This window comes from Onychomys torridus, chromosome 19, assembly GCF_903995425.1.
Source record: "Onychomys torridus chromosome 19, mOncTor1.1, whole genome shotgun sequence".
Taxonomy (NCBI): domain Eukaryota; kingdom Metazoa; phylum Chordata; class Mammalia; order Rodentia; family Cricetidae; genus Onychomys; species Onychomys torridus.
This window is the reverse complement of record NC_050461.1, coordinates 10,192,238-10,214,921: the sequence shown is the minus strand read 5'-3', so window position 1 is coordinate 10,214,921 and position 22,684 is coordinate 10,192,238. Positions and strand designations below refer to the sequence as shown.

Here is a 22,684-nt window from a genome sequence, read left to right as displayed (position 1 = left end):
AACAGTAAGAACTGGTAAAGTCAGGGGCCATACTGGATACTATTAAGTATTAGAAGAATAGAAGTTTTAGAATGCTGTATTTGTTACTTGCCATAATATTTTGTTAAAAGGAAACCACATATAGCCCAAATTGGCCTGGGCTTTTTTTATTCATAAAGAATGAAGTCATGTTATTTGTAGGGAAATATGCACACTTGTAGACAATGATAAATGGATTAAGCTAGTCTTAGAAAAACAAATATTGTATATTTTCTCTCATTTATGGTTCTTAGATTTTATAAAGATACACAAAGCCATGTATGCAAATATAACATGAACATAGATACAAAACTGTCTGGAGGGAACAAAGAGTAAGTCTGCTGGGAGGAGACGGGTGGTAAAAAGAGGTGGGAGTCTACTGTGGTTTCAGTAAGAACGGCCCTACAGGCTTATCCATTTGGATGGGTCAACACTGGGGAGTGGAACTACTTCAGACAGGTTAAGAGGTGTGATCTTGATGGAAGTGTGTCACTGAGGGTGGACTTGGAGGTTTTCAGAGTCCAAGCCAGGCCCAGTGTCTTTTCTGCTATCTGCAGATCTGGATGCAGAACTCTTGACTCCTCCAGCACCATGCCTGCTTGCATGCTGCCATGCTTCCCACCATGATGATAATGGAATAACCTCTGAACTGTAAGCCAGCCCCAATTAAATGCTTTCTTTCAGAAGAGTTGCTGTGATCATGGTGTCCCTTCACAGCAATAGAACACTGACTGAGAGAGAGGGTTAGGGGCAGAATACGCTTAATGTACAACAAATACACATGAGAACTTAATTTTATTTAAGGTTTGCTAAGAATTTGTAACTTTTTACTTTATGAGATTTTCTAAGGCATTTAAATTTTTTCTAGGTTGCATGATTTTTATGGATAATTTGATTGGTCTTTTATTGTTACATAAACAAATATGTGAGGCTGAAAGCTTGTAAAGAATGAAGTTTATTTTGGCTCATGGCTTTGCTCCATTGTTGAGAGTCTGCATCTGATAGCAGCCTTCTTGCTGGTGGAGTCCTAAGACATCATAGGCCATCTACAGGGCAAGAGACAAGTAGCCACAGATGAGACCTTATCTAGCATCACCTCTCTTAAAGCCTCCAGTTCTAAATCTCGTGGTTGTATTTTTTTCTGTCTTCCTTGAGGCTCACATGAGCCTGGGGGAGGGAGGATATACTTAACTCATGCAAGCCATGCGAGTAATGATGCACAATTACTTACCAATTATCACAAGAATTGAACTTGAGTTTAATTCTGGGAGAATGCGATAAAGAGGGTTGGGGCTGAGACCTGAATAGCCACAGAAATGCCATTTGCTGGGAGTGGATCCTCAAAAAGGAGCAATGTTCTGGCGAATTTTGTGTCGACCCAACGCCAGCTAGAGTAACTGGAAGGAGGGAAGCTCAGTTAAGAAAATGCCCCTGTAATCCAGCTGTGGGACATTTCCTTAATTAGTGACTGATGGGGTGGGCCCAGCCCACTGTGGTCCTGGGTTCTGTAAGAAAGCAGGCTGAGCAAGCCCTGGGGAGCAAGCCGAGAAGCAGCTCCTCTCTAAGGCCTCTGCACCAGCTCCTGCCGTGTTTGAGTTCCTGTCCTGCTTCCTCGGGTGATGAACAGTGGTGTGGAAGTGTACGCCAAATAAGCCCTTCCCTCCCCAACTTGCTGTTTGGTCTTGATGTTCCATCACAGCAATAGAAACCTAACCAAGACAAGCAATTTCATAGTTGCATATTTTTCAGAGGACAGAGTGAATGCAAGTTGAATTCTAGACCTCTGAGAAGTGGATCTCTTCATTTTTGGTGTTTGAAGACTGCTTTATTTTTATCTGATGTGTATGAGCCTGTATGTATGCATATGCACCATGCTCCTCTAGAGCAGTGGTTTATTTTTATCTGACGTGTATGAGCCTGTATGTGTGCATATGCACCATGCTCCTCTAGAGCAGTGGTTTGCTGTTTTTGCTCTTTTACTCTTTTGGGTGGCCTGACATCCAGTTCTCAAATAAATCACAACACGGAGGCATATTCTTACTTACGAATGCCCGGCCTTAGCTTGGCTTGTTTCTTGCCAGCTTTCCTTAACTTTAAATTATTCCATCTGCCTTTAGCCTCTGGGCTTTTAGTCCTCCTCCTCCTCTGGCTACTTCTTCCTCCTCCCAGATTTCTCTTTCTATTTACCCTCTGCCTGCCAGTTCCACACTTATTTCTCTCTCATGCCTCACTGTTGGCCATTCAGCTCTTTATTAGACCATCAGATGTTTTAGACAGACAAACACAGCTTCACAGATTAAACAAATGCAACATTTTTAATTTTAAAATTATTTCTGTTGCTACTTCATAAGTATAATTTTGTTACTCCTATTGTATTGTAAATATCTGTGTTTTCTGATGGTCTTAGGCAACCCATGTGAAAGGGTCATTTGACCTCCAAAGGAGTCCAACCCACAGGTTGAGAACTGTTGCTGGAGAGAACCGCGCATAATGCAGTTGGTATCCATACTTTGATTTGTCATAGGATCTCTATCTGGGTGAATAGGGGTGTGTGTGTGTGTGTGTGTGTGTGTGTGTGTGTGTTTGTCATGGGATCTCTATCTGGGTGAATAGGTGTGTGTGTGTGTGTGTGTGTGTGTGTGTGTGTGTGTGTGTGTGTCATGGGTTCTCTATCTGGCTGCATAGAGGTGTGTGTGTGTGTGTGTGTGTGTGTGTGTGTGTCCGTGTGTGTCCGTGTGTCCCCGGGAAAAGTTTTGTCACACAACAACTGGTAATCTGACATTTCTCTGTAAAGACGGTGCGTATGGTGAATAAATGTAATTTGTGGAATTGAGGGGGTAGGGGGTGATATGAATGATTATGAGAGAGAAGAGGTGGGTAGGTGTGGGTGGAGCCTAGAGAACAGGCCTTGGGCATTGTTTCTTGGACTCTGTTTTTTTCTTAAACATAGTTCCTTATGGCCTGGGCCGTAGCAATCCCAGGGCTTGGCAGTACATGCCTCAACCTCCCCAGCACTGGGATTCCAAGTTCATGCCACCACACCTAGGTTGGTTGGTTGGTTGGTTGGTTGGTTGGTTGGTTCACTTTTTTGTTTTTCTTTGTAAGCGGGTTCTGAGGACCTAATGTGGCTCTCATGTAAGGAAATCAGCTGAGACTCTCCCCAGCTTTTTGGTACAAACCAGGAAATTTGCTGTTTTCTTAACAAAGTTTCAGTTTGCATCTTACTTGTTTTGAAAATATTGAAGAATGGAGAAGTTAAATTGTGAGTAGGTAGGAGTAGATTCTCTCAGAAGAGTCTCCCCAGAACAAACCAACCAGAATCCGGACCCTCTGTTGTAAGGCCCTTCCTAGGAAGCAGAAAAAGAGTGATATCGGTAATGCTGTCGCATGCCGTCCTGCTTTACTCCTTAAACACGGTGAATTTCTTTTCTTTTTTTTTTGAGCTGATGATCGAACCCAGGGCCAGGCAAGCGCTCTACCACTGAGCTAAATCCCCAACCCCAAATTTATTTTCTTAAGTATATGTGCTGAATTACATATGTGCTGAATTACGTATGTCAAGACAGAATTCTGAATTTCATTGCTCTTACAGTGTTTCAAGATTATTTCATATGTCAGTTGGAAATAGCAAACTTCTTCCATTGTGTTTAATTTCAGACCATTTTTTAATGTATGTGTTTAATGTGTATTAGCTGAGGATGCCCAGCTGTTACGGTCTGCTACAATATAGTCCTGTCATAGAGGTCAGGCAGAGCTAACCTGTGGTTTTTTCTTTCATGGAGCCTGTTCTTAGAAGACAGAATTACATTTTTCATCATAGGAAGTGGGAAGTATGGGATATAGACATCATAAGAATGCATTCGGAAAGTATGGCTGAATAAGGAGATACATTTCTCCCTTTTTCTCTGTCCCCCTTCCCACCCGTGTGTGTGTGTGTGTGTGTGTGTGTGTGTGTGTGTGTGTGTGTGTGTGCACTTACGAGTGCAGATCTATGTGGATGCCGGAAGTTGACATCAGGGTATCTTCCTTAGTAGTTTTTCTACCTTATTTTTTGAGACAGGGTCTCTCACTGAATCTAAAACTTGCTTTTTTGGCTAGAGTGGTTAACTAGTGAGCCATCCATCTTTGTCTGTTCCCCTTGCCCCACTGTTTGGGCTACAGGCACATGCCATTATGCCTGTCTTTTTATGTGGATGCTAGGGACACAAGCTGGGGGCCTTATGTCTTTCAACAAGCACTTCGCACACTTTGTTCCTCTTTTTTTTCCCCCTTAATCTTCCTTGACAAAATGGAAAGCTAAAGAAGATTTTAAAAAGTCAATAATATACTGTCAAGTCTCTTTAGGAAAATAGGCCTAGATGAATATGGTCTCACATATTTTGATTATGAAAAATATCTGGACAAGAAAAAAATCTAATTAAGGGAAGACAGGCTGTCAAGTCAGTCTAACCATAGGTAGGATTTCTGGGTTTGCTTGGCTACTAGTTAACTGAAACTTTAACCACTGCCTTTCTTTTAGGATTTTCTTATTTCATTGTTTTGTTTTGCTTTTTATAAGATGGCATTAGTAAGTAAAATGAGGTTAGTTGGTAGAAACTGTAATATACTGTTTAGCTGTGTTAGTATATCATGAACAAAAGCTATAAATAAGAAATAAAAGGCACAGGGTATGGCAGGGAGAAAAAACGGTCTTCAGTGGGGGAGGTAATGGAACACATTCGGTATAGGGAAGATGGAAATAAATATTGGAGATGGAAAGGTTTAAGATAGGACGAGTTAACTCTTCCCCTCCAATCTCTGTGTACTCCCATTTAAGACCGTTTTTCCTCCCTGCCATACCCTGTGCCTTTTATTTCTTATTTGTTCGTGATATTTATTCACTTTGCTGGCCACAGCCCAATACTAGGCTCTACTAAGTACCATCTGGTGTCAGTAGGAATCAGTGTTTGAAGACCCTTATCAAGTCCTAAAGGAACTGAAGAGGTGGAAAGAATCTTGTCACGTGACTGCACTTCACTGATGCAGTCTTTCCTTGGGATCTGGCAGTGCCTGTGGCTGTCCCAGTATCAGTGATTCTCATCTTCATTGTGCAGCTCTGCCAAGTACTGTGACAGGATTACATGGAGCTTAATCTATCATTCTTACTCATTCATACTCTGCCCCAACCCCCTCCCTCCCTCTGTGTGTATGTGGCTGTCGTCTGGCTGTCATGCTGCGTGCCCCACCCCACCCCAGGCAGGCCACCTTGATTTCTATGTTAGCAACCAAACTCAGACCTCACTCATGGCTAGTGCTTGCTAAGCAGATCCCGTCTCTTCCTTCTGAAGCTGGAATTACAAGTGGGTAGTCGTGCTCACTCAGTATTTACTTGTGTTCTGGGGATCCAAACACTAGTTCTCATGCTTGGGTGGTTCCAGTTCCCTCACCTGATTAGTCACCCCAGCCTGAAATGAAAGGTTTTGACAGACTAGGTAAATAAAACTTGGTAATAAAGTGTAGCTGGCCTTGCTTGGCTGGCCAGACTGTTAATGTCCATCAGGTGGTAGCAGGGGTGTCCGTGGACTCTTGGTGGGGTGCTGGTAGGATATAAACTGGCTCCAGCGTGTTAGGAAACTGGCAGTTTTTACTAAAGCTGTGCATATGCATGTGTGTACAGACCCTGTGATTCGTCACTCCTCATTCTGTGTTCATTCCCCAAGGCACACTCTTTAAATCAAATGTCTGCCACCTTACTCTTCTAATTAGTTCTTCATTGAAAACCAAAGTTGACAGTGTATAGTTTCAGTACATTTTTGTCTTTTCTTTTCTTTTTCTTTCTTTTTTTTTTTTTTTTTTTGCTTCTATGTTCCTTTCAAACAAGTTTCTGTGTTTTACATTTCTTATACTTGATTTAAAGTATCCTCACCTCTGCCATTTTATCTATATCATGAAACATCAGTGCTGTCTCATGGAGCTTTGTACAGTTCTGTAAGTACCCAGTATGAGTGTCAGCCAAAGCCACATGTGGCCACAGAAGCACTTTTGGCATGATTAGTATGATTGTGGAGTAGATTTTTAACTTATTTTAAATCTTAATTTAGTCACATGAGGCTAAAAGTTAGTATTTTGAATAGCAGTAGTCTGTATAAATATTTTCCTTAACTCTCACTTACTGTGATATCATTTTCTTTACTGCTTTTGTCTGGCCTGCTTTAGACATTAGCAAATGTTAGTTGTGACTGTCCTTGAAGTCTTTATATCTTTGTTCCTGTGCAAGCTTCTGAGTGGGGAAGTCATCTTAATTATTTTGCATCTTCACTATGTTTTAATCCTTCTGTATAATCTGCAGCTGTTTCTTGAAAGTAGTAGTCATCTGGGAATTGGGAAGCATTATTTGCAACCTCAAAATCCCACTGGAATCTTTTAGGATTTTGTGAGAGTTGTGAGTCTGCCTTTTCAGAAATCCAGAGTGGATCTGAAACAGTAACAGTTAAGAGCAGAATAAGCAGGATGATATGCAAAGTGTGCAAACCTAAGATCTGATCTTAGCTTGGCTGTGCCTTTTATGAACCTCGACAGTTTTCTTAACTTTTCCAGGTAAGTCTAGGTATCTACAGAAATGAGACTTAATAATCTAGCCTAGCTTTTAATGTTTCTTCCTGTCTTGACAGAGACAGGCTTTTCTGAACTGAAACTATTAACAATGAGGATGATACTTAGTAGTACTTTTCTTCTGTATTTTGGAAGTGCCAGGAAGAAAAAGTACACGTTGTAATGCCCAGGTGTGGTATGAGAAAATACTGTTCTGTATAGTGAAATGCCAAGATGAAAAATTATGTCAGGAACATATAATAGGCTGGAAAATAGCAAAGGAGTTTCTTTGTAGCACTGAATAAAACTAAGGAATAATAAAGCCATATTAAGTAAGTGTGTATTCCTAGTAATTAGCAAGTCCAGGAATAAGAATTAGGAGAAAGTCCACATGATTATAATGAAATGAATAAACAATGAATTGGAATTTGGGACAGAGAGCACTATCCCTGTTATGCCAATCATTTAATACGTTATTTTTATGCAGTAAAGTTAGAAAGAAAGGCTGTTTATTTCTGTATGCTATAACTTGTACCCTTAGACCCTAACATAAACATGAGTATCCCTTTGCTTTGAAAAGATCCAGAAATAATTCTTTTGTGACTCATCTTACTGTTTATGAGTCAGCCAGCAGAACAAGCCTTTGTTTTTTATCTTCTGCACTCATGAATGCTCACTCCTTTGAGCACTCCTTGTTTGACTGATGTCTCCAGCCTTCCTAAACCCCTTTACTATATTCTTGAGAATTTTCTGCCTCTGTGACCAGCAAACATCCCTAACATGTATTTTCAACCTTTTCTCTAAATTTTAACCTTCCATCTTCTTGCCTTAGTGGAAATTCATTTTATCTATGCCCTCTTATGTGAGAGTGCTAAGTATGCCCCATATACAGCTCACATGTGTACTTGGAAGCCATCTGTACCCTGTAATACTATATCCACACGTTTTCTCACTTTAAAAACAGAAGTCCGAGAGAGAGCCAGTTCTGTCTCCTAGCATTCAGTGTGATTCTTAGTAGTGAGCTAGGAGGCAGTGCTTACTGTGCGATAAGGACTTCTGTGTCTGTGTGTGTGATACCCATTTTTGCTGTCATGTCAATCCCTTGAGGTAGAAAATGTTTTCCTCAGTTTAAAGATAAGAAATTGGGGCACAAAGAAGTTAACCTGTCTTGGTTCTTAGAGAGCTGAGAAAATAGTAAAATGCCCTCATGTGAGAGCTGAAAATTTTTGTTTTCCTGTAAGACCTACTTTGAAAATGAATATTTCAGAGGCTTGAGTCTTTTATATTTAAGTCAATAGAAACTTGAGCCATGGTGAAAGCTTCCCCCACTGTTAATTATTAAAAAAAAAAAAAGTCGGGGTTGGGGATTTAGCTCAGTGGTAGGCCCTGGGTTCAACCCTCACTCAGCTCCAAAAAAAAAAAAAAGAAAAAGAAAAAGTCATAAAACTGTCCAACACTAGAGGAAAGTTAAATTACAGTCTATCTTACAGACTTTTAAGTAGGAATCAAAATGTGTTCCCAGTATTTGTGAGGGAAATAGGAATGTAAATTCAAAGAAAATGGAAGATTGACAGTTAAAAAATGTTTTGGTGTGTGTACCGTGTGTGTGTGTGTGTGTGTGTGTGTGTGTGTGTGTGTGTGTGTGTGTGTGTAGTTCAGAGGACCTCAGGTGTCGAGTCTCACCTCCCACAGGGCCTTAGCGTGTATGCTGGTAGCTAGCCAGCAGCTTTCTGGGGATTCCTCTGTCTCCGTGTCCTGTGCATTAGAGGCACCCAGCTTTATGTGGATGCTGGAGACTGGGACTCAGGTCCTCACACTTGCACAGCAAGTGCTTTTTACCCACTGAGCCGTCTTTCCAGCCCGAGCTGTAGAAGTTGTAAGAGATGTGTCAGCATTTAATGCCACACCAGTTCTAGAAATGTAGCCAATGGAGATTTTTGTACAAACTGAACATGATGCGGTTGGAGGTGAAAGGACCCCAGGATTTCTGACTTGGTTATTTGATAGAGCTATTGACAGTAAAGAGATAGATTTTTATTTTTTTTACTTTTCCTGGAGAAAAATAGGGCCCACGGTTTTGAGTTTTCTTCATAGAGACATGGAGGAAAGGCCAGCCAGCCAGTATCTGGAAATACATATCAAGAGGACGAGATCTGGCCAGAAGATGACAAGCCATTTGGATCTGGCGTAAACTTTTATATGTTGGCGGAGTCATGAGCCAAGAGTCCTCGGGCAGGGCAGTGTTCTGTGATATCAAGGATGTACTTTGCTACTTTTTAAAATTAGACCTTCCATTTGGGTTGGGAAAAAGAATAATTCTTCTCCTTGGTGAAATTTTACTTATTCTCTGAATGAAGGTTTATACAAACGTTTTGTAAAGTGCACACTGTGAGTCACCTTACTATTAAAGAGGAACTGGAGTATGGTCAGAAGAGCACAGAGAAGCAGATTGTGCTCCCAGCCCCTCAGTGCACAGCGCCCCGCTTTGAGCTCAACTTGGCCTTCAGTGGTTCTTACCCAGGACATCTTTGTAGATGCTCAAGAGTCTCTATCTTATTTGTTGTTTTGTTTTAGTGTTTACTTGGAAAGGAGTAATGAAAGCTTACTCTGGATTTTTTAGACGGCTGCATGTCAGCTGACTTCAGTGTCTTTCTTTCTGGTTATGTTAACATTGTTTGGTGGTCAATGGTCTAACTTGAACCTTTCACTTTAATGATGCTCGTATAGAGGCAAGCTTTCTATATAATATTTTCACACTGTAAGACTAACTAGTATCAACTGGGTATTGTAAAAATCAAATTTCTTCAGAGAAATGGCTGTGAGCATACAACATCAACAAAGTAAAGCATAACTCTGAAGCAGTTAGTACACACTTCCTACAGCAGGCAGTGCCGCGAGAGCTCAAGAATCTCCTCATACTAAATATTAATTAGAATTTGTTGGCTTTGTAGTTTCATCTGTTGTTTGCATGGTTGTATAAGAGTTATAAGGATTTGATATTTGTATATATCTAAGTAACATAAAATGTTAATATTAGAAGTCTGAAAGATGTTTTTCCTCTTCAAAAGGTGATAATACATCACTCAATTTTTTTTACAGTTATGTAAACATAAAATCTTTTCTCTCCTGGGGCTGATGAGATGCTCAGTGGATAAAGAAACTTGCTGCCAAGCCTGACAACCTGAGTTCAGTTTCAGAGCTCATATTGTAGGAGGAGAGAAGTAAGTCCCCAAGTTGTCCTCTGACCTCCATCTGTGACACTAAATAATAAATGGAAAAAATAATGCTGTGTCCTGGGCACAAGCTTGGTGACCAGAGTTTGATCCCCAGAACCCACATAAAGGTGAGGGTTGTCCTCTGACCTCTACAAATGCCCTGTGGCATGCACTGCAAAGCCTACACAAAACAGTAAATGCTTTTTAAGTTTTTAAAAATGCCCAGTCCTGCATGTCACTGTACTATTAGCCTTAGAATCGTTGAAGTCCTATAAACTGTCCATTTTGAATAGTCCATTTAAAAAGGAAAATAAATTTATCTCATTATGGATGTTTAGTTTCACAGACTGTAGCACAGACTGATGCCATTGACATGTTCACCATTCATTCAGTTTGCTGAGACATGAAGAGTAGAGTCAGGACAGTCAGGTAAATGAAGCATTGATCATGCAGATACTCTATCTGCAAAAGAAGACATCATTGCATGTGTGCGTAGGTTGGCCAGCAGTGCAGGTTGAAGTGCTAGGAATGTTGTTTGCCTTGGCCGGGTGGTCCACAAGTCCGGAAGATACAGGTTGCAGGTGTAGAGAGTATGGGAATGATGTAGGAGAACAGAGTGGCTGTATGGATCTAAGCTTTCCCCTTTGGCCTAGAATAGGTAAAATGTGTATGTCATACAGGAGAATTACAAAACACAGGAAAAATACTAAGGGAGATGAATGAAACCACTAAATATCTCATCGGACCTTTACATTGGTTCCTTCTCCAAACATTTAATTACTTTCTGCATAAGGTTTTTCCCAGTTGATAAATCCCTTCATGGTACATAGATTTTATGGATCAGAATAATAGATTGATATAATTGCTACGCTACAGAAATAATATGAACTGACTCTAGAAATTTTCTTACACCCAGAATTCGGATCTTACTCCTAATCATCATTCTTCATTTATTCTACCTCTAGGATATACCCAAAATTGATGCCAGTATGTCCCCAAGTGCTGGTGACTACCAATTGTATCTCCTAGACTACTTCATCCATCTTCCAACTGGCTCACCTCCACTTTGCTGTTTCCTGCTGCTCACGTCTTTATAGAAAGAAAGGTGATGGACCAAGATTAGAACAGTCAGCCCCATCTTGGTTTGCAGTTTGTTCAGAGGCTTCGGTTAGGGTAGCGTCGAACATCTCCAGACGGTGTTCAGGGTCCTGTTTGAGCCGGTCTTCTACTTGTTGCCCGTCTTCTTTATTTACATTCTGGTCTTTCCCGTTCTGGGCGGTGTTTGCATATGAGGTATCTGAGTTCAAGTGAAAATCTAAACAGAGTTTAGCCCTCAGCTTGCTAACTCTTGATAATCCCTTTTAAAGAAATTCGATCTTTGGCTGGGGAGAGATGGCTCAGAGGTTAAGAGCACTGGCTGCTCTTCCAGAGGTCCTGAGTTCAATTCCCAGCAACCACATGGTGGCTCACTGCCATCTGTAGTGAGATCTGGCGCCCTCTTCTGGCGTGCAGGTATACATGCAGGCAGAACACTGTATACATTATAAATAAATAAATCTTTGTTTTTTAAAAAAATAGACCTTACATAGTTAGACACTAGATCCAAAGACAACCTGTGTTTTTCTTGCCCCTTCAGCATGTCGTACGGTAGTAGATCACTGGTGTTTAGTAAACTGTGAATTGTTGGATAGCCATGTGTCATAACTACTCCATAGGAAAATACTGCTTTTCAGACAGGCCTCATTACTCTGTGGTCCAGGTGAACCTCAAGGAACTCCCTGTGTCACTCAGGCTGGCCTTGAACTCGAAATAGTCTGCCTGCTTTACCCTTTTTAGTGCAGGGGTTACAGTGTGAGGTGCCTCACATGCCTAAAGATGCACTTTTTAATATAGAGTGCTCGCTTGATCTTATTTTTCAGGTGACTTAATCTGAATTTGTGACACAGACATCTCAGATTTCCAAGTAATATCTCTTAAACTATTGAAAAGAACATTGCTGTAATAATACAGATTTGTAAAGTTTCGGTACTGGTTTATTAACCCAAGAAATACGTGTTTTCTTGAAGAGTAACATGGAATCACATAATAAACTTGGGTCTGGTGATCTAATTACTGCTTGTGTGCACTGTCTCTTTCGACTCTTGAAATGGCCGATGCTGTCAGGGTTATGATTGCTGTGTAGCGTATTTCATTTGCTTTTTCTTTATTTCATCTAACAATTTATTCTTTTCGGTCTCAGACTACCAAAATTAACATATTAGTGTTGTCACGTGGAATATAATCCTGAGGTAGTTTCGCACAAGCTTCTTTTATTACACTGTTAAACTGTTTCCTTCAGATTTTCACTTACAATAATGAACATTTACAGTAATGAAAGTCTTGGGTCTGAACACTGGAGGTCTAAAGAGAAGCAAGTTAGGAAGCCCTGTACTGGTACTTTTTTAAACAGTATGTTTATAATAATTGGTTGTTTAGAGGTCTGTGATGCTATATGATTGAATTTGTGTTTCAAAATTAGATTTATATATTTTGTTTCAGTGTAATTCTTATTAATTCTTTTTCAAAACTTTTATATTACCTTAATCAGTTTTGCCTTTCAAAACTGTGAAGCATCTTGTTACTTGTATAGTATTTTAAGAAAAAATTTTCCAAGAAGAATTTCTCTAAACATTTCCATGCTGAAATTATTTAATTAGTTTATTACATGTAATGACATCAATTCTAATCTCAAGGGACTAGGACATTTCTGTTAACAGTGTTCCTTAGGTGGGAAGATAGCTCGGGATAACATGATGGCAACATAGGCATGAGGATGTGAGTTCAGATGCAGACACAGAAAGCTGGCTGTGATGTCGCTCACCTGGGACCTCAGCCCTGAGACACTGAGAGCAGAGACAGGCAGATACTGGGGATCATGAGCCACATTCTAGCTGCAATGGTAAGCTCCAGGTTCAGTGTGCCACCCTATCACAAGAAAATAACATCACTAATAGTAATAATAAGGTGAAGAGCATGTAGAGATATACCCAAAGTTGACCTCTGCATGCACACACATGGGCCAGTTCACCTGTACAGAAACATATACACTACACAAAAAAAAATTTCTCTGTCAAAATTTCTTAAAATATTTAAAATACGGGAACTTTTTATTTGAATAATTATTTCATGCTGGTCTGTCTCCATTGATCATATAATAGATCTTTATATTCAGTAACTAAATATCCAGTAGTCTTAGGGAAATTGAAAATTATTTCTGTGATGTAAAATTTTTAGTGCTCCTTCTTTGAGAAAACATCACTTGATGGATGATGCTGTACAGCAGGGGGGTCCGGAGAAACTGAGGGTCCAGGATTAGGAGGCTGCAGCAGCTTCCTTGGAGGATTTGGCATCGTCTTAGTCTTTAGATCATAGTCAAGGTCAAGGCCTGTAGTTGAGGCCAACAGGCTCCTGGAGGTAAAGCTGAAGATAAGGAGTGAGTGGATCCCCATTACCAAGCTGGTCAAGGACACAAAGATCAAGTCCCTGGAGCAGATCTACCTGTTCTCTCTGCCCATTAAGGAACCCAAGATTATTGACTTTTTCCTGGGTGCATCCCTGAAGGATGAGGTTCTAAAGATCATGCCACTGCAGAAACGGGGCTGACCAGCAGACCAGGTTCAAGGCTTTTGTCGCTATCAGGGACTACAATAATCATGTTGGTCTTGGCGTTAAGTGCTCCAAGGAGGTAGCCACTGCCATCCGAGGGGCCATCATCTTGGCCAAGCTGTCCACTGTCCCTGTGCAGAGGCTACTGGGGCAACAAGATTGGCAAGCCCCACACTGTCATGCAGGCCGCTGTGGCTCTGTGTTGGTGCATCTCATCCGTGCCCCCAGAGGCACTGGCATCATCTCTGCCCCTGTGCCTACAAAGCTGCTGCTGATGGCTAGTGTCTGCTATTGATGACTGCTACTCATCAGCCAGGGGCTGCACTGCCACCAGGGCAACGTTGTCAAGGCCACTTTTGGTGCCATCTCCAAGACTGACAGCAGCTACCTGATCCCAGCCTCTGGAAGGAGACTGTACACTGACCATCTTGTGAAAACCCTCACCAGAGTCTCTGTTCAGGGCACTCAGGCTCCAGCTGTGGCCACCCATAAGGGTTTTTACACAGGAAAAATAAAGTGAATTAAGTCTGTTTTTTAAAAAGTTAAGACTAATGTTATTTTATTTTTTTAACTAAGAAAGTGCTTGAAATGGCCATTGGCTGTTAGACGGGCATGAGTCCTAAGACTTAGGGTTCACTGCTGACCTCATAGGGAAACACTAGAAGTTCTCATACTTCGTATGTAATTGCTTTAGCAGGTTGCATTAGTTATTTTTCTTGTTGCGCTAACAAAGCATTGACAGAAGTAACGTACAGAGGCTATTTTGTATTTGTATTTGGTTTTGGTTTTGGCTGCTGGGGAGTTCTGTGGCTACAGGACCAAGTGGTAGAGATCTCCACATGGCAGCTAGACTAAGAAGCAGAGAGGGCCGGGATAAGGCAGGCTAGCTCTCTAAGTCCCACTTCTGCCAGCAGGGCCTTCTCGAATTTCTGTAGGCTCCAGCTGTCACCAGCGGGGGACCCTTTAAATATATGAGTGTGCGAAGAACATTTTGCATTTAGACTAAAAAGTAGTTATTGGTTATAATTATTATCGTTTTCAAGCAGTGATTTTTATGCATTGTTTACATGTACCCCTTTAAACAGTTTAAGTAATTTTATAGGCTAGTTTTCCACCTTTTTTCATAATTTTTTAATTGATTCTTTGTGAATTTCATATCTTGCACCCCAGGCCCACTCATTTCCCAGTCCTTCCATGTCCGCCCTCCACTTTGGAGCCTCTCTCTAAAAAAGAAAATTAGCAAAACAAAATAAAAACACTTAGCTCCACCATCCTTCCCAGCTCTCCATCACATAATCATTTGTCATAGTGGCCTTTGCAGTACACCCTTTTGCAATGAGTTATTGGTCTGGTTCAAGTCCTCTGACCTCTGGCACACATGCCCTAAGTCATCCTGTAGCTATGGTTCCACAGGACTAGTACCTTCACACACTGTAGCAGCTCATAGATGGGGTAGATAGATGTTGGGGTGGGCCAGCTCAAAGCCCTAGATGTGGGCCTGGGTGGTAGCTGAGTTGGTCAGTCTAGGCCTCTGCTGAGATGGTCTCAGGCAAGGGTCAGGGCCAGCTTTCCCATGCTGATGTCACTGGGGCCATTTCTTCCCCGGGAGTGGGGACAGCTCTCCAGCTGAGATAGCTGACAAGGGGCAGAACCAGTTCTCTGGTGCCCAGACGACCTGGGCCAGCTTTTCAATGTCCCCTGGTAATAACATGGACCACAGACCGCAACACAGACCCGGGCTGCAGTAGGGACATGGATCCACACATGGCCCTCGGCTGCAGCTTAGGCTTGGATGTCAACATGACCTCAGTAGTGGCTCAGGCCATTCAGATCAGTATGGCCCTCAGACATAAACATGGCCTCAGGTGGCATCCAGACCGTGGGCATCCTCATAGCTCCCAGTGGTATCATGGGTCATGAACATCAACACAGACCCGGGTTTCATTAGGGCCACAGACCCAGACTGGCCTTTGACTGCAGCATAGACCACCCATAGCAGCCTGTTCCTCACAACCCTTGTGTCTTCAGTTCCGCTCTCCACAGCGCATGAACCACCCTGCTTCGCCCCTCTCCCATTTTGCCACCACATACCTGTTCACCGTAGTGGTGCCCAGCCCTGTGTGGAGCAGGCCTGTGGCTGGCTTCCCCATAGGCTAGTTTTCTGAGTTCTGAAAATGAGGATTTGTATAGCTTGTTTTTGTGCTCTCTAAAGTTTCAACATCATTATGGTATCCGACCTTAGGACATCTTGACTCTTACATATTGCTTCATGCTTTTATACATAGGCGTGCCTCATTAAAAATCAGCAGAAAACAGGCTGAGAAGAACTTAGAAAATGATTAATATGGTCACCAAAGTACAGCTTTGATTTCATATACTGTCAGATATTTTGCTGAGGTTGAATTTCTTCAGTTGTGTTTTCTTTGCTCTCAAAGGGAGCATTCAGTCTATTACTTTAGTAAACCTGTCATCTTCAGCATTATTGCAGCTAATTTAAAATTTTAAATCACAGCGTGCATCAGGATTTAGAACTATGCCCATAAAAAAGGTGTGTTTTCCTAATTAAAAACATTACTTAGATTTTTGCTAAAATTTTTATCTTAAAAATTATTTTAAGAATTTAAGGGGTTGGGGATTTAGCTCAGTGGTAGAGCGCAAGGCCCTGGGTTTGTTCCTCAGCTCCCAAAAACAAACAAAAACAAACAAACAAGAATTTAAGATTTTTAAGAATCTTAGGAATTTAAGAATTTGTTTAGGTGACACATAATTAAGTTTGTATCAGTAATTGATAATTTATTTGCTAAGAACTTTGGAAATATATATATGAAAAACCTGAGAATTGCTTTAGGTTTTTATATCTTCTACAGCTGATTATTTTTGAACCATGTGGGTTATATAATAGGAAGTGAGGGGTTGCTATGGTTGTGTCTTTAGCTGTGACCTAGAGGAACAGAGCAACAATTTCAGAAACAAATTGTTTTATGTTATAGCCAAATATATTTTGGCTTTCTTGTTAGATTAAAGTTTCCCTTCAGAATCAAGTTAAACATGGATAGTTTAAAAGATGTTAAGTTATATGTAATTGGCTCATTACAATTTTGTATTACTTTTAAATAAAATGTCATTTTCAGTATATTAAAAACAATGAAATAAATTTGATTTCATTTTCACTTGGTAATTAATTTGTTTTATTGTATATTTTGGTTTTTATTCTCTTTAATCTGGCAGAAGGTGCTGTGTTAAAAGTGGTGAAGGGATCTCTCAAACAAGGAATCTGACATTTTCATCGCTTTCGTTTACGTTTTTACCACTAAGATTTTGGTAGCTGAATTAGGTAGATGGCCATTGCAGTTTAGACGGGGAAATGAGAAGTGAGTCTGGAGTGAACTGAAGGGAAGGGAAGGGTGAAAGGCAAACTATTTCAGGGACCTTTGCGTTGTGTGGAAAGACACTGTTGTAACACACCGAAAGCCATTTTCCTTTCGGCATCACAGCAGGGTTTGAAACAACTTCATAGGCCTGTCTACATTTGTCCACCAGAAGGTATGTGTTTGCTGTCCCTTAGCCTCTGAGCTGGAGTCTACAGGTGCCCAAAAATAAGTCATATCCCTGCTTTATCCCTGCACAAAATGGGCAAACGTTGATTCTGTGGTGCAACTGTAGGATGTTGTTGTTGTTGTTGTTTTCAATATATCCTTTTCTGTGCAAATAAAAAAGCCCTCACCTCTTTAAATGATAACTAAGTAGTTGCTTTAGAGGGTATGTGTGCTTGTCTGCCATCTCAGTGACCTGAAGAGTCTTACTGTTCCTGCACTTCTATGCCATGACTGCTTTTTCTTCCACTTATATATTGATCAACTCTTCATCATCACCTATTTAGATATTAGAAATATAAGTTGAATAAGGCAAGATTTTGTTTCTCTCCAAGTCTGAATATGTAACCCAGTGCAATACGGTAGCATATACTTGATAGAATTCTGTTAATGTAAATATGGGTCAAAGTTGAGGACACCAAAAGTTGTCGTTAGATCTTCCTGGGGAGTTCAGTGAGGTTTCAAAGGAGAGGTGCTTAGTATAGTCTCAACAGTTAGTATGCCCTGGGAGGAGAAGAAAAGGGGAGGCGTTCTGGGCAGAGCAGCACGTGAAGACAGGACTGTAAGAGTCAGGTGGGAATCTACTGAGGAGGGATCTAGAAGGAGAGTTGGGGGCGCGCGCGCACACACACACACACACACACACACACACACACACACACACACACCTTAAAAAATAAACCATGGGGCTGGAGAGATGTTTCAGTCAGTAAAGTTCTTAGTGGATGAACATAAGGACCCATGTCCAACATCCTGTCACCTGTGTAAAACATTAGTGTAGCCGTGCCCACCAGCAATTCCAGTGCTGGGAGCCACACACAGGAGAGACCCTGCCTCAAAAAACAAGGTCGACACACACACACACACACACACACACACACACACTCTCACACAGTGGAGACTACAGGAAATGATCTTAATCCGTGGGAGAAATGATACTCTTTCTTTATGATGTTTTCATGTTCCCTGTTTTTGTTTTATTCTCCAAAACAGTGTCTTGAAGGCCAGATGACTCAGCAGGTAGAAGTGCTTTACCACATGTCTGAAGACAGGGGTTTGATCCCCATTGCCTTGCTCGAAGGAGAGAACAGATGCCGAGAAGTTCTCTGCTGTCCACAAGTGCATGTCTGCACCCATACACATCATACACACAACCAGAAAACCTTAAAAACTCTTTTGCTATTAAAAAAGTACAAGGACTTTTTCTAAGAAGTAAAATTGACTGGATATAAGTAAAATGTAACTTAAACCATTAGAATTCATTAAGAATTTCTTACTAAAGAACTTGCCAAGAGCGTTTTGAACAATATTTGCCTTGTGCAGCGTACAAAAGCGCAGTTAGCAGAGTGAGGTCTTTGCCTGTGCCTTGGCAAACTCTCAGCCTCTCTCTGCTGCATCTGAATCAGCCTCCGATGTATTCTCCTGTCCCTCTGTGAACTGCTGCAGCGCCGAGGCTTCCTGGCGTGCGAAATTCTTCGAGCGTTCACTGTCTGCAGCACACACTCCCTTTGTCGCAAACACATTTCTCATTTGTGACCCTAAGTTGACCTTTGCTAAGTCTTTCCAGCACTGACATTTCTAGTCTGGTCTTTTTTTGCACTTGGATTATATTTGAATTTCTTTCTCAGCATTATCTTCTTGGGTGGGGGTTGGCTGCTCTTTCGTTTCTGTCGACTCCCCTTTCCAGCCATGTGTTGTGTAAGAGTGTGGGGGGTTTAGGATGACAGGCAAGAAGGCATCACAGTGAAAAGCTTTGCTCTCTGAGAGCGAGTAACATACACAGTGCAGCAGACTGACTTTGGTGGGTCACACTGATCATGAGGCATCTCATGGTGACTGGTGTGTAGCCCACCCTGACGCTTGAGTTTGTACATTCATAGTTGATATTTTCTGGTCAGTGAAGTTTAACCCTTGCTTGTTGAATTTGTGCACATGGGGATTCCCCCAAGTGAGGACAGACTGCAATTCAAAGAAGCAGAACTTTTTGATAATTAAAGATTTGGTAGATTTGATGAGATTTCAGGTGGTGAGCTGTTGAGCACAGCTGGTACATGTAGAAATATAAACTTGGTGCTACTTTCTCAGCTTTTTTAGAGTTCCTTAGTGAGGATCTCTTACACCAGTCACATAATACAAATCTCTACCCGCGCTGAATAACAATGGTATGAATTCCCCAAGGGCAGTTGATACTGAAAATTTACAAGAATGGTTGTGTGTGTGTGTGTGTGTGTGTGTGTGTGTGTGTGTGTGTGTGTAATTGCAAAGAAATAGTTAACAAACAAACTTGGCTGTGGATGAGGTGGCTCTATTTTGTCTTCATACAGTGTATAGCTCCAGTCTTAAATATGTCACTGTGTGTCACAGCTGTAATACAGGTTTCTCTCTTTGTCTCTCACAGGTGAGCTGGTACAGCAAGCGGCTGATCTCAAGATGCCATTAGTGAAAAGAAACATTGACCCTAGGCACTTGTGCCACACAGCGCTGCCCAGGGGCATTAAGAATGAACTGGAATGTGTAACCAACATTTCCCTGGCAAATATAATTAGACAACTGAGTAGCCTAAGTAAGCATTTATACCAGTTTAAACATTGCAAACCAGAATTTGCTTTAGACTTAGAGTGTTAAGAAAATGTACTTGTGATTTAGGAGGGATGCTTCATAGAAAGATTTTAATGTTAACCATGAGAATTTTAGTCACTTTATGTAAAATCAGTGAGTTTGAATGGTAATTTCTTCTTCCTGTTAACAGAATCTCTCAAATCAGTATCACATGGAGATTAGAATTACTGAGATTAATGGGAAAATGTGATTTGATCTCAGAAGATAGAACCAGGATCGGACTTTGCTTGGTTGTTACTTCTGTTTACTATTTCTGGAGAGTTCGACTGTTCATATTTTGGGACTTTAGGATCTCTTTAAATATATTGTATTAACATAAGGAAATATTTCCATATGATGAAAAGTATAGAGAGCAAGGCCAGCGACAGCAATAGGCTGGGAATGTGACTTGTGTCAGGGACACCAGAAGACGTGACCAAGAGTCTAAAACACACTGTGTTGTGAAGCAGCAAGAGACCTTGGCTCCCGGCAAACAGACAAACAAAAGCGAAGTAAGACAGTTCCTGGCAATTCTGAGTTTTCCGTCTTACCCCCTGATGGCGCAGAAACTGCTTGTGAACCCAGCAGCGAAAAAAACTACAGTGCTTGGTGTGGTCTCGGGACCTGTGTCCGCCCCCGCCCCCGCTTCTCAGTACAAATACATCCCCCTTAACATTTTATGTTTCCCTATTGGAAAATAATAATGACTATCTTTGTAATAGAGAATTAGGGAAAATCTAAAATTCACTCTATAAATGTCTTCTGTTTTGTTGTCTCTGAACCGTTGCGTTCTAATTACCTCAGGCATCTTTTACTGTGGCCTTCCTGAGGTTTTCCCTTGTTGGACAGTTAGTTTACATTGCCGAGTTGAACTAATGAAGTCTAGTTTTTGCTCTCGCATGTAAATAATTTGACAGATAGTGTTTTATTCTGGATACCTATAAAGAAAAGATACTTAGGTCACACCTTTTGAAGTTGACAGTTAAGTTTGAGCAGCCTTCTCTGCTCAGCCTCTGGTGAGGGTCCGCTTGATTATATGTCACAGTATGATGGAGAAACAGAGGGTACCCGCTGGCTGGTCACTAACATGGGGAGCCTTTATCTTAACCTGCTCTCTTCAGAACTAGTCCAGTCTAGGAGAACAGTATTAGAGCCTTCTGATAGATGTCTCCATGACTTTATCATCTTGTGCTAGTCCCCAGTTTGTAATGCTCCACCGTCTCAGTGCTACTACACCAAAGGCCAGACCTCCTGCACGTGATCCTCTAGGGAACAACAATCTATCTAAACCATAGAGTCTAGGCAGGTAATAGGCTAGAAAGTAGGAGAGGGGATAGGTGGAGTGGATTAGACAAACATTGGACAGATCAAGTTGAACAGTCTGTTTAATGTTAAAGGTTTGTGGCTGTTGTCCCAAAATAACATCTCATTCTTTAGTTGAAGAATCTCAAATATTGTAAGTATAGAAACCATTCTGAATAGAATGCACAGGCATATATAATTTACATTCGAATGAACTGTAGATGCAGGAATTATTTTTAAAAGCTTATCATAGGTGAGTTATGATTTAAGGTAGCCTGCTATTTGAAGTTTGGATTGAATTGGATCTTTAAAGAGTGCAATATTTTGAAAAGGAGAAGACTGGAGGCAAAAATCACGTGTTCACAGGGAGAAGTAAAATGACTTGACGTTGGCAACCGTGGTGAAGTCTGCCTGGAGGACAGAATATTAGATGAGAGGCTTCATGCTCAGTTTCATAGATGATAGCATGGGAGAGCACAAAATGCTGGTGTGGTCTAATCTCAGCATAGTTGAACTTCATATAGGTTTCACATTGAAACTTACCTCTTTTGGGAGAGAAAGGGGGTAGATAGGAAATGTAAGGAATATAAAGAGAATGGATGGGATGCTGGCAGCTAAAGTGTTGAGCATTTAAACTTCTGGGGGAGAGTGTCATAGACTCTTTAAAACTGTTGAAAAGCTATGGACCGTTTCTCCAGAAAAATCCAAATGTATCTGTTGTAGTTAGGTTTTCTGTTTCTGTGATAAAACACCATGGTCATAAACAGCTTTGGGGATGAAAAAATATATTTCAACTTGCAACTCTGATACCACACTCCATTCATCACTCAAGGAAGGAACCTGGAGGCAGGAATTGATGCAGAGGTCATAGAAGAATTGATCCCCTTTGCTTGCTGAGCCTGCTTTCTTTTAGCACCCAGGACCACCAAGCCCAGGGGTGACACCACCCATTGTGTGGCACTCCCATATTAATCATCAATCAAGAAAACGCCCAATAGGCCAGTCTGGTGGAGACATTTCCGTAATTGAGGCTCTTTCCAAATGACTAGCTTGTGTCAAGCTAACGTAAAACTAGCCAGCACAGCATCTAAAAACCTGCTTATAATTTTAGGCATGCTTGAACTATGAAAAGGTCCTTGTTTTAAACTGATCTCTTTTAGAGATGAAGTAGTAATTTTCATCTGTGTCCCTGACATTTGAATTGATAGCCCATTTGTAATGCTTCTCTTACCTGCCAGGAAACTGTCTGGAAATACCTTGAACACTGTCCCCACAGCCACAGTCAGACGCTTCCTCTGCTCCAGGCTCTTACTCTACTGTTGCTGAGTCACGTTTGTGCCAGACATCTTGTTGTCTGTGTCTTCTTTCCTTCAAACTTCTTTTTGAGATAGATAGTTATTACTTATATTTACTTATGTATAAATATAACTATCAATAATTATATACAATATATTTTATGTATTTATTATATATTATTCTTATTTGACAGCTGAAGGAATTGATACCAGTGCCTCACTGTGAATGAAGGAAAGATTTGAGCCTACTCTACTTTTAAATTGCTTTTCATACTTGTTTAAATATCATCCTCTGTTTAAAATCTGCGAACTTTGGAGGAATTCTGGTCATTTTGGCTTTTAGTTTTTGGTGATAAGGATATACATGACTAGATAAGTTGAATAATAGAGCTTTTTAATAATTTTTAAAAGCAATTATAATAAGAGGTCAAATGTATCTCCTAAGTAT

At 41.0% G+C, this 22,684-nt stretch overlaps 1 protein-coding gene and 1 pseudogene across 8 annotated transcripts in view; both read left to right on the top strand.

The window, feature by feature from the left end:
- The window catches only part of Wasf1 (WASP family member 1), a 53,876-nt gene that overhangs the window by 18,829 nt on the left and 12,363 nt on the right, over positions 1-22,684 (top strand). For 5 of the 8 annotated variants that reach the window (XM_036169243.1, XM_036169242.1, XM_036169241.1 and 2 more), the window contains exon 2: positions 19,440-19,604. In XM_036169243.1, the coding sequence (XP_036025136.1) occupies positions 19,472-19,604 (133 nt within the window). In that variant the 5' untranslated portion in view covers positions 19,440-19,471. Of the gene's footprint in view, positions 1-2,453; positions 2,518-10,883; positions 10,909-19,439; positions 19,605-22,684 lie in introns of those variants that run through there. The other 3 variants (XM_036169245.1, XM_036169247.1, XM_036169246.1) reach the window with 3 other exon arrangements.
- Positions 11,441-13,871, top strand: LOC118570663 (annotated as a pseudogene).